Source organism: Pinus tabuliformis, chromosome 9 (assembly GCF_031772625.1).
Source record: "Pinus tabuliformis cultivar Carrire ecotype Pingquan chromosome 9, CPIR1, whole genome shotgun sequence".
In the NCBI taxonomy this organism is placed as follows: Eukaryota; Viridiplantae; Streptophyta; class Pinopsida; order Pinales; family Pinaceae; genus Pinus; species Pinus tabuliformis.
Genome location: NC_142307.1, coordinates 37619135 through 37631135, shown reverse-complemented (window position 1 = coordinate 37631135; position 12001 = coordinate 37619135). Strand labels below are relative to the sequence as shown.

At 37.8% G+C, this 12001-nt stretch overlaps 1 protein-coding gene across 1 annotated transcript in view; it reads right to left on the bottom strand.

Moving 5' to 3' along the window:
* Positions 1 to 467: 467 nt before the first annotated feature.
* The window catches only part of LOC149147024 (nucleolar/coiled-body phosphoprotein), a 56908-nt gene continuing 45374 nt past the window's right edge, over positions 468 to 12001 (bottom strand). Inside the window, exons 2-5 of the mRNA XM_089439202.1 lie at positions 9681 to 9961; positions 9418 to 9507; positions 6756 to 7153; positions 468 to 1214 (exon numbers count right to left, since the gene is read on the bottom strand). Coding sequence (XP_089295328.1) covers positions 950 to 1214; positions 6756 to 7153; positions 9418 to 9507; positions 9681 to 9961 — 1034 coding nt within the window. The 3' untranslated portion in view covers positions 468 to 949. The remainder of the gene's footprint in view (positions 1215 to 6755; positions 7154 to 9417; positions 9508 to 9680; positions 9962 to 12001) is intronic.

The window sequence follows — 12001 nt, the reverse complement described above, 5'->3', positions numbered from 1 at the left end:
TATTCTTTTTACATAACCGATTTTATTTTCTGTAAAAACACACGGTGCACATGTCATATGTAACCAATTTTCTTTTAAATTTTTTTATAATATTATATTGAACTATCTTATGCAACATGTAACATCCACATTGAATACATCTTCGTCACAGTGAGATGTAGAATGCAACCCTTGCACTCCCATATGTCTACAAAACATGAACCCTGCATTCTATGTTGTCTTAGAATTAATTTCATCTTCCTATAAGCAAATCTACCATTTTTTCAAACTCTATATGCTTCACAATACAAGAGGAAGATGCTTCTAAGAAAGCAACCCTTGCGAGTTGTTTCTATACAGAGGTTATTAACCTGATATGAAGCAGAATGTTTGCATAAAGTATAATGTATAATACTCAGGATTCCAGCTACAAGCTTCTAAAGGAAGATTTCTAATTTTCCAAAACGAATACTATGAAGAGAATGGTAGATAAAACTAAAAATCTGTCGTCCACTCTGCATATCACTCCAAGTCATTTTTACAAAATGGGTTGAATAGCTGTGAGTCTTTTTAATATCGTGTTTAGTTGTTAAGAAAAAAACAGTTGATTACAAAGCAAAAGCTAACAAGTTATAGTCTAGTCAAGTCGTTCATATGACTTGATTATTAAGGCACAATTCGTAAGGAAATTTTACATTGATTGGAACTAACATACAGAAAGCCAGAGTTTTAGTTACCGAATATAATAACTGGGCAGCATTGTAAAAAAAAACAAAAAAAAAAATCCAAGGCTCGGAATATTCACGCATAAAAATCACCAATTGATCAAAGTCATATTTTTATTCAACCACAAAAGTCACCAATTGATCAAAGTGATATTTTCCTTCTGGAATACTGCCATCCATGCTTCGAAGAACAGACCATCATGCCAAGAATATAAGGATACATGATAACAAACATTATTGAAATATCATCCTAGCCACTGCTGTGTACGTCGCTCTCCGCTACCTCCAACAGCACGACGTATGCTTATCTTCTCGTTTGCATATTGTTCCTGCAGCCTCTCAAACGCAGTTACATCAAGCTTCCCAGCTGCAGACCTACCTTGTTTTCTCCTCAGTTGTTGTTCTCGAACGGATGCCCAGAGTTTCTCTATGGCATCTCTTTGTTGAGCTGTAAATCTCGATATATTATCATGAGCATGTTTCACCAAAATATCAATCATTGTTTGAGCCCTGGAACATCAAATGACAAATGTTCAGCATACATATCTCCTTCACATAGAAACCAGAAATTACTCAATTATAGTCCTAGGTAGTTGATACATTTTAGTGGAAATGCCATAATGTTCAAACTACTCAGGAAATGAGCTATGTTAGAATAACTAACAATCAAATCACAATAGATCATTAATTACAGAAGTTACTTAGATTAGAGTAGTTACCTTAGTAACAATTAACTTAATAATAATAAACATATATAACTATCGTCCAACTTTTTAATGTTTACTAAAACAATCAAATTCTCTGTTTACTGAAACAATTCAACTCTGATAACCAAATGTGGCTCACCAATAAGATATATAAAAGACTGGAAATATGAAAATATCCACAAGGATGAATAATAACATATATAATGTTTTGAGTACAAATGATATGACATGGTTACAAATGAAGCCCCTCAAATATACTAAATGGGATGTCCTCTCATATCCTTTCATAATTATTAATTACACTTCTTAATTATTATTATTTGTATTATTTTATACATATTTATGTTCATAACATTGTCTTTCCCTTACCAAAGTTTTTTCCTCAAAATATATTGATGAAATGGTTTGATATATTTTGCTTTGTTTTGTAATGTTTTCACATATTTGCCAATTGTTGGAGCTATCATTTTCGACGATACAAAATGATATGAACCTTTGACTGATGAGAAAAATTGTCGAACTGAAAAATGATCAATCATCCCAATTTGATCATCTGTGGATGAATTGTTACCGTAAGACTTAATTGTGCTAATATCAGTGTTCTTTTGAACATAAGTTAGTTGTTTTTTTTCTTGTGAATACACTCTATTTGAGATGTTTGATCTTATGATTTGGATGTCGGTGAGTTCTTGTGACCTGATTTGCCCTTAGCATGTTTTGTTTTGAAATCTAGGGCATAGAGATTAAGTGATTTCTCTTCTATTAGTAACTGCTTGTGAATGTTTTTTACTTCTTTTAGATTAGGATCTTCTTTTACTTCAGCTATTAGTGTTCTTAATCAAACAGCTACAAATGCATAAACCATAAAGAGACAAGAGACGCAGAATATAGACCATCAGTCAGGGCCAAAATCTCTCACTATTTGAGAGGAAAACCCGAAATAACTCCTTATAGAGATTCCAATTGACAAATACCAAGACCAAAACCCTTGACCTATTAAACCTTTCCAAAACCAAGACACCAAGCTTCCTATCTTACTCCCTTGAATCAACGATGGTCAACTGCGTGCTCCTTCCTGCTTCGATTTCCTTTCAGATCTCGGATTTTTTTCCTCTGTTTCAGGCCTGCAACATTTCGGCCCTAAATCAGAATCCTTGCACGTGTAGATGACAGTCCTTGATTTCCTTCGCTTGAAGTGGACAATACTTCTTTGGTAACTTGGTCTTTCTTATGACTTCAATCTGATTGCTTTTGAAACTCGGCCTTATTGCAGCAGATGGTTACCCTTTTCTTTGCACATGTGACAGCTACAACACTCTAAAACAGACCCAAGACTTGAAGTTTAAACCTTCGTTGATCCTCCTCCTTCGCTGATCCTTTTGACTACCTTGCTGTACTTCGCACTTTTCTGCTTCAGACTTGATCACCGAAAATTCTGTCCTGAAATGAAGACGCACTGCACTATATATAGTTGTTGCCCAAGGTAATTAGCCGACCTGTCATGTAGGTGAGCCGACGTGACTGTTGGAGGAGACAATTAATTCCATTTTGAAGCTGACTTGAGGTTAATTCTTGTGCTCGGTCTTGGAGGGCTACTTGACATTTCTATTGACTCATACACAAGTGTAATGTGCCCAAGAAAGGTCCATACATGACATTGACTGAAATTGACTCTTATAACTAGATGACAAATCCTAAAGTCTCACAATCAAAGCCATCATTAAAATAAAATTTATTGTCATGAAACCCATAAGACAAGCACTACAATAATAATTTTATTTTTCTTCTTTTCATCAATTACATAAAATCACAATTACACAAGTCATTACAATGACTGAACCTAGTACCTTTTCAACACACCCTCTTAACTAGGGAGGTATTCATAATAGTACTTGGCCATTCTCAATCTGAAGAATTTCTCATAAGAAGAGTCGGATTGGTAACCCATCCATATAGCATCATATCACTCAGCATTGTCACGTAGCAAGGCCTTGACTAACAGCTCTATCTTTCCACAAGATCAAAGCACAATGCTGGCAAAAGTCAGGACAAGATCCTCACTTCCGAAAATCTATGTAAAAGGGGTTTTCAAGGGCTTGGTAGATGTTTGTGCAAGGAAACAAATGAAGTAGTTTTTCATTTACTTATATCTTGCTCTGCTGCCAGGGCCATATGGGATCAGGTTCATCGCTTAGTTGTTTCTTGGGACTACACATCGATAGAATTAGGCATTCGGTTATGGCAGACCAATTGCAAGGAGTTCAGGACCATCCCTTTTTCACAGTGAAACATGAATCTCCGATCAGTCGCGATTAATCATGAATCAAACTCTGCTTTTTCCTCAAACATCTGATTCAACTTTGGGCGAGTCAAACTCACGTTGACCAAGTTTGATTCGTGTTCAACGAGTTTGACTTGCGACTCACCAATTAATTGTGATTTAGGCAATCGAGGGGATTTTCAGCCCTCAACTTGGCAAGCACGGGTTTTAACTTTTAGGGTTTTTGCATTTTTCGTTGCATGGTTGAGTTAGGTTAAAAATTAATCATCGGTTCGTAACTCACTTCTCACTGGTCAGGCCCACAACTCATACACCAAGAAGGTAATAGAGGCATGATTTCAGTTTCATTTTACTCCACGTAATAGAGGCGTAGTATGCAGTGTGCTCCAGTGTTAGCTTCAGCATGTGCTCTGTCAGAGATTTCAGTACCAAACCATTATCGTATCATTTCAATAGCAATCAAGAGATTTCAGTTACTGTTTTTTACTGATTAGTATGCAGTATTTATAAACTTTTAGAAGCAGATGTTTCTGGTTCTATGTCGTCACTGGTTAGGAATCAGGGCTCAATACTTTGGATCATGTTTGGACTCATAACATATATGAGATACTTATGCATTCATGATAGTTTGGACATCTATTGATATTATGCATTGTTTGGACATGGCTTTATTGAATATGAATGAAAATGTTTTTTTTTAATTCAATATGTGTATATCTTTATTTATTGAATTCACCGATTTTTTCCCAATCCAGTTAAAACACTTCACTCTTTTGTCTCACCACTTTATTGTTGATTCCGAGTCTGGTAACATTGCTTTTTCATCTTCTGGGGAATATGGCGTTGTCGAAACGCCCTTATATTTGATAATTTGCCTTATGATCTAGACAGGATTTGCTATTACATCTGTGCTTATTTTAAAGAATATGGTCCTATGCCACAAAAAAATCATGACTGAAACTCTAAAATCATAAATTGCATGGACAAATTCATTGCAGGATTCTTCAATGGTGCTGCAAAATTACAGGAAAGTGGATGCAGAGCTCAAATTGTCTTTTCTAAAGATTTCCATATACAACTCAGTTGGAATCGCGGTTATGGCACAAATACCTGGGCAGAAGTTATAGCCCTATGAGGTCTATTATATTATGCAAGATGGCTCCATCTGGACACGCTGTTTGTATCCAGTGATTCAAAAGTAACAATATATCGGGTCAATGATTGCTCGTCCTTCACCCCTCTGCTACTATGCAATCGGATGCACCGAATAAAAGATCTAAAGAACTGTTTTAAAGAGCTCACATTCGCAAGGGACAAAATTTAGTGGCTCATGCTCTTTCAAAACAGGGACATTGGCATCAGATGGGTGATATTCACTACAAAATTCTCTTTCAGGATTCTCTACAAAACATGGGCATGATCCCGATCTGTTGATTTTACATTAGTATATGCTTGATGGACTTTAGTGCTTATATTAGCTGTTAGACAGAGATTTTTATTTTTAGTTTCTTTTTTATATAAAGCGCGTGGCACATCTACAAAAGGAAAATTTGTCTCATCTATTTCATGTAGTAAGTCACAGACATTTTGGATGATGTTCGTAAAATGCAGAATTTCTATGTTTTACACTCCACGTTTTGACTATAGGCCCCATCAGACTTATCTAAACAGTTTTTTACTCAACAGAAAACTTGTTAGTTTTTTCTTTCCTGAAAAAAAAAGTCGCAGCCTTTGGATGACTGCGTTCCAAAATTTATTTGGACAACGCTTATGTCAGAGGTATTGCAAATACCCTTCCGTGCGGCAAAATTTAATCTCTGCTACCCACGATTTATGATGGCCAACAATTCTTATGCCCGTGTTATTTCCCAATGCATAAAGGGGTCCCTATTGTTTACGAGTGATAGAAAGGAGGTAGAATTACATTATCGACCGCGATTTGCAAGATGTTATAGATCCTCACACAATGCCGGTGTGGAAGCACTGTAAATTCTTGTGGACAGAGTTAATGGAGTTCAAGGGAGGAACGATCTATATCTAATCCCAACTCCTGACCATTCAACACAGAAATGGTAGCATAAATGTGCTTTGTGTGGTGTGTGTCTCAATATGCTTAAGTCTATTAATTATTTCTTACTTTCGAAATTATGCCCTTTATCTTAACAGTAATATTTGGCAGCAGAGTACACTTTCTCATTCATAAATTCCTTCTATGGTGTTGTAATTTCATTGTTTTGATAGCAAATGGAAATGAATTTGTTTTATCTTCTTCTAGCTAATTCTTTGAATAATTTAACTCCTCAATATCTGGTTTCTTCAAACTTGCAGCAGAATTACTTTTTCCTTCAAAGGAATTTCTGGATTTAGAATGGCCAAGGCTTGATTGTGGTCAATGACCTATAGATTGTAGAAACTCTGATAATTTAAGTAAATGCGCGGCTAAGAGCTGAAGCAGACCGTGTCTGGAAAAAAAATGTGGCCAGAGTTTGGGATCAGATTTGACTCAGAAATGGAATATTTCACTTTGCAGTAGAAATTTCAGACATAAATGGTGGTTAAACACCAGAGACAGAAGCTCTAAAATTTGTATGTGAGACTAAAAGTTTTTATGGCCAATGGGCGGGATCAGAAATTTGGCTCTGGTACTGAATGTGATAACCAAATATGGCTCACCAATAAAATATCCAAAAAATGTAGAATATGAAAATATCCATAAAGATGAATAATAATATATATAAATGTTTTGAGTACAAATGATATATCATATGATATGGTTACAAGTGAGAGCCCCATATATATACTAAATGGAATGCCCCTTTATGAACAGCCATATCCTTTGAGACATGTCTTTTCATAATTATTAATTATTCTTATTATTTATATTTTATACATATTTATGTTCATAACACCAACATATGTAAACAAAAAACCCAACGCAAAATGCAATTGGTTGTCAATGTAGCTTTAATACTTGTACAAAATACTAGAAAACACAAAAAGTTAAAAGCTATATAAATGATACAAAGTGAATGAAATCAGAAACTGTAGAATAAAGTGTATTACCATGGAATTTTGTAACGGCCAGCTGCAATGTTGAGACACTCTACCAATGCTTCTCTGTGCTCTCTTAAAAGCCTTCCAGCATCATCTTGTAGCTTTTTGCTTGAAGCTGCCTCATCCCTTCTTTTTCTTGATTTTTCATCCTTTTTTGATGATTTCAAAAACAGGGCATCCAATCCAAAAGGATCAGTCTCTACTTCCTCTACAATAGGCAGATCCTGTTTTTCTGAGTGATTTTCTGATTCCTGGGCCCTTTCATCTCCCACGGTTTCTGGATTTTCAATATTGCCATCTTGTCCTTCTCTACAGGAAACCACGGTTTCTTCAACAATATCATCTCCATGTGAGGCCTCCGGTAAGGAACTTATTGCTTGTCTTACTCGTCCAGAAGCCTTGGAAAACTAAAACATATATACCAACAAAAGAAAATACTAAAGAGTAAATATGTAGAGAAGTTGATAACAACCATAATTATTAAAACTCAAAATAGCAGCATGCAGCAAAATGACGATGACAATTAGAACTTAGAAGCGTTGTTTAAAAAGAAAGTCAAAAAAAATACTGTGGACATGCTCAAAGAAGTAATTATGGTATAAAAAGAAAGAAATATTTTCTACCAAATTTTGAAGTGGTTAATTATAGAGCAATTATAACAGTAAACAAATGACCTAATTATGCCTACTGGAAAACTATTTGCAGGCAGACTGTTTTTTCCCATTGATCTCGATTCTCAAATCATTGTTAGGAGAATCAATTTGTGAGTTATTAATCCCCATACAGGTCTCAGGGAGAAGGAAGGTGCTAGCCACCAACTGACAGCCTGCAAGGATAGCATGTAGGGAGGGGACTAACCAGCATGAGAAGGCTAGGCCAAACGTAACTAACCTGAGGTCGACTGCTGAAAGGCTTGCTAAAGAACATCAATAGAACTCCATTAATTGCATTGAACCTCGTCATTATGAAGCGAGATACTCTCATCCTTGGTTCTTCATATTGCAAGCTGGTGATTTGATGATTGAAGTTTTTAGCAGATGAGGAACTGCAATTTTTGTGGGTTCAATCTATGGTAAAGATGGCAGACAATAGGCAAGGCAATGCCCGAATTCTGGTGTGATGCTCAACCGTGAAGAGGGAGGAAAAAGGCCAACTAGGCGTGCTCATCTCCAGCAATGCAATGGTCCGAATTCAGTGGGAGCTGAGCTTTTGAAAGTGAAATGGGCGATTCTCTATACAGTAGCTTCTGCAAGCTACTGAGGCTTATACGCAGCATTTTCAAACAGTATTAAAGCGAAGATGGAGACTATGGAGAACAGGGTCCGAGTGAAGCATCACTAAACTCCCACTAAGATTATTGACAGAGAATTTGGCTTCTAGATACTGACACTGGGTTTTCTAGAACCTGTGAATCCAAGTACAAGAAAACCATCAACCTATACTCGCATATTAAGTATCCCATAGCCACTGCTATGGAAGGAAGAAGCAATATCAGCAAGGTTATACTACACAGACTGGATGCTCTGGATAGTCATTATGACCACTTCATCAAGATAATCTATGGTTCTAAGGACAGTAGTGAAGGCGCTGATGATAATGGTGAGGAGGATGGTGTTAAGGATGCATAGGAAGCTGAGATGTTAGCATCAACCACTAATATGAAGAACGCCGACCCCAAGGACAGAACCACCAACAAAATTGAGCTAATTGATGTTGACATAAACTCTAAAGGACATCTTGTTGTTCTGGCCATCTCAGGTCTTTTACAGTATTTTGAAATGACTGTCAGAGGTACCTGTTTATGTCTAGTATTTTTCTAAGGACACAGCCGTAAGGGGTTCCATGTCTGTATCTTGCATGATAGACATATGACAAGCTAGGACAGGTGCCCTAGATGTGTCCTGACTCCTAACTGTTTGACTCTAAAAGAAAAAAAAACCTTTTCCTTTGCTAAGTTCTCACTTTCAGCTCTACAGAAAGAGCTTTTATGGTTTCCCACTGTGCAGGTGAAGTATAAATTTGAGATTTGAAGGGATCCCAAGTGTTTTGTAAATGTTTTATTTTCTAAAAGATTGGATGTGTCTATATTTTATTTTTGTATTTGTAATTTGTAGTTTTTTAATACACGCACACACACACACGTATATATAATTGAGATTTGAAGGGATCCATATGTTCTGTAAATGTTTTATTTTCTAAGAAAATTGGATCCTTGTATCTATATTTCATTTTCTTATTTGTAATTTCTATTTTTTTTAATATTGTTTCTGGGGTCGACTTGTCTCATGTCAGATACTCACATTTCCATGACCTCGTATCATGTGCCTTAGGTCTTTTTATTTGTCTGTTCTTTTTATTTCCAGCTTACAGTCTCAAACACTCCTCCAGTGCTGGAAAAAGTCAAAGTTCAGACAGCAACACATGTTTTGAAAGCTGAGGTGCAGCCTCCCTTGAGAACTGCCTGACCTCAGCTGAGAATGAATGTATTTTCTTCTGTAAACAATGTATAGACAAGTAGCTAACTTGAAATAAAAAGCCTTGAGAGTTATTATATGATTTCTATATCAAAACTAAAAAAGGCATTTGTAAATTGTGACTTTAGTATTTCGCTATAAATGCTCTCATGATTGCTTTAAATCATCAGAAATAGAAGAATGATAACAAAACATACCACAAAGCTGTCATCGGTGAAAAGATCATTTCCCACTTGAGCACGTATAATCCAAGTCTCCAATTGCTTCTGCCGCTGTTTATTAAAACACTGACCTCAATAGAAACAGAACCAGCCAATTACCACTCAGATTAAATATGTCTGTCCTTTCACTAAGCGTAAAATGCATGGTATTTTAAATTTCTACTACACACTTGCTTCATAACCCTGCCCACATCTTTGTGAAATCTACACTATCATGTAAAACACCCAACAGAACTTACATCGAGTATATCTTGTACTGCAGAGAACAGTTCATGATAATCTGCTCTCAATGTGGGATCATGACAGGAAGATGGTGAAGACATTGCAGCTTGCAATATCTCAAAAAAATGATCACAGGTTTCCGTGTTCACACTTCCTGCTTGCACTAGCTGCAATGCCAGCTTCGATGCCTTGCTAAATTTAGCAGGATTCACAATGTGAGATGCTATCTTTTGCATGGCATCTACAACTTGTTTTGTGCTAGCATCCACTGTTGTCTTGAACCTCACACGTTTGGAAGCTGTCATTGACATATGCAAATGGAATCAAAAAGAACCAAAATTGGCAAGGTAACAAATGACTGCAAAATAAAGCTGCTCTTTTTCACAAAACTTACAAAGACCTTAGTTGCAGAATATAAGTGCGTATATGTCTTAAATAGTGCGAGATGACAGTTTCTATTAAATGGACCTTATCCTAACTTCAAAATGTTTCTTATACTAACTTCAAAAAACCTCTTACTCTATGAAAAACTGTGGAAAAACTTGTACCTACTGATACTCTTGCAGAAACTTATTTTCAACATTAAGACCATAAAACTACATTTTGAATCATATATGCTAGTCAGCAGAAGAAAATTATTGATCAAAGATAACTATACTAAAATAAATTTCAAAGATAGCACCACAGAGGAGTCAGGACTCACTTTGTACCTTGGTACCTATGATCCGAATCGAATCCATAAACGACTGTCATAGAACCGTGACTAAAACAGGTCGAACAAATCTCGAATGAAATCCAAAACAGCAATCGAAAACACCCTAAACCAGTGGCCATGGCAGCCGGCACGGAACGACGAGGACCTCGGTCAAAGCGCGCTGACCGAGGCCCATGGAGACTGCGCAGGAGGTCAAAATAGCCCCTCGGAGCCCCAGATCGGGAAAAGGAGCTGATTTTCGATGCACGTTATGGTAGGGCTTAAGCACTCGGTCACGTTGGGAGCCAGAGGACCGTGGGCGGAAAAGCGAAAAGGCGCCATCGTACAAAGGTGGGACCCACAACCTGGAAACCGGCGGTTTTACCCGGGGTGCCCTTGAACAGTAAGAGGTTTTGGAAAAAGGCGGTGCAATCACACAGCAATCAACGAGTGGCAGCAGAGGTGAGAGGAAAACCGCCGTGATCGCGCGTTATCGGTCGAGCAAGTCAACCGCGCTCGACGTGCGAATGACGTTGGATCTGGAGGAGCCCAGATCGGACAGCTGAGATTGCGTCCGATAGACAGAAGCAGAATTGACAAGGGATTAAACCGAATTCTGAAGAGATTTGGAGTCCGTTGACCGCCACGGTGGAGAAAGAACGCATACGCGGCATAACGGGAGAAACGAACCAACGAAGTATGCTGGCACCAGTTAGGTGGAGACACGTGGCTACTTCCGAGCGTTCATGCTGACGCCGAACAGGGAACTCCAAGCACGCAGGCGATAGGCGAATCGACGTAGGCGGGAGAGGAACAGAATAGGCATGGGTTCGAAAGACAAAGAGCCATGAATAGAGGCAGAATACAACAGTCAAACACGCGAAGCGACCAAGAAAGACAATGAACCCTGAGAGGAGGACTGAGCACAGAGAGCAGTAAAGCCAAGCAGAGGAGACAGAGCGCCAAGCTGGCCACAGGCAGCATCGAGCACCAGAGAGCTTGAAGATTCAAGCCTTCCCATAGAGGAATCTGTCCGGATTGAGCATCACAATTGGCTCTTTCCACTATAGACCGAGGGTCACAGAGCTGGTAGGAAGAACAAGAGTCTATGTACTCCAAGTGGCTTGGGGAATCCAAGAACCACCCTGCCAAGCAAAATCTGCTTCAGGAGAACTCATATTGAGTCCCTGTATTGTAATTTCTCTGCTCAAAGACATAACAAAACAAGGCCACCACTGAAGTTGGACCGGAGACGTAGCCCTAGAGAATAGGGTGAACTCCTTATTAAAAATTGTTTGTGTCTTTGTGTTGCTTACTGTATTTCTCTGTTGTCTTTCCATTTATTTTCTGTGTATGGGCAATTTGATCGATTCGTTGTTTCAATAACACAGAACACACACCAGCACATGGGTCTGTAATACCTTTTGTTTAATAAATCTTCACTGAGGTCACTCATAGTGTGATTATCAGATCAAATGGTATCAGAGCTCTAGGCTGTAAGGTTAGACAAGCTTGTGTTGGTTTAGCTGTGAATGATCACTAGATCAAAGCTCAAATTAGGAGAAGGAGAATTGGTGGAAACTAATCCTGAAATTGGAAGAGTCTATTCTCGAAAGACAATGTCAGAAGAAGGTTCTATAGGGC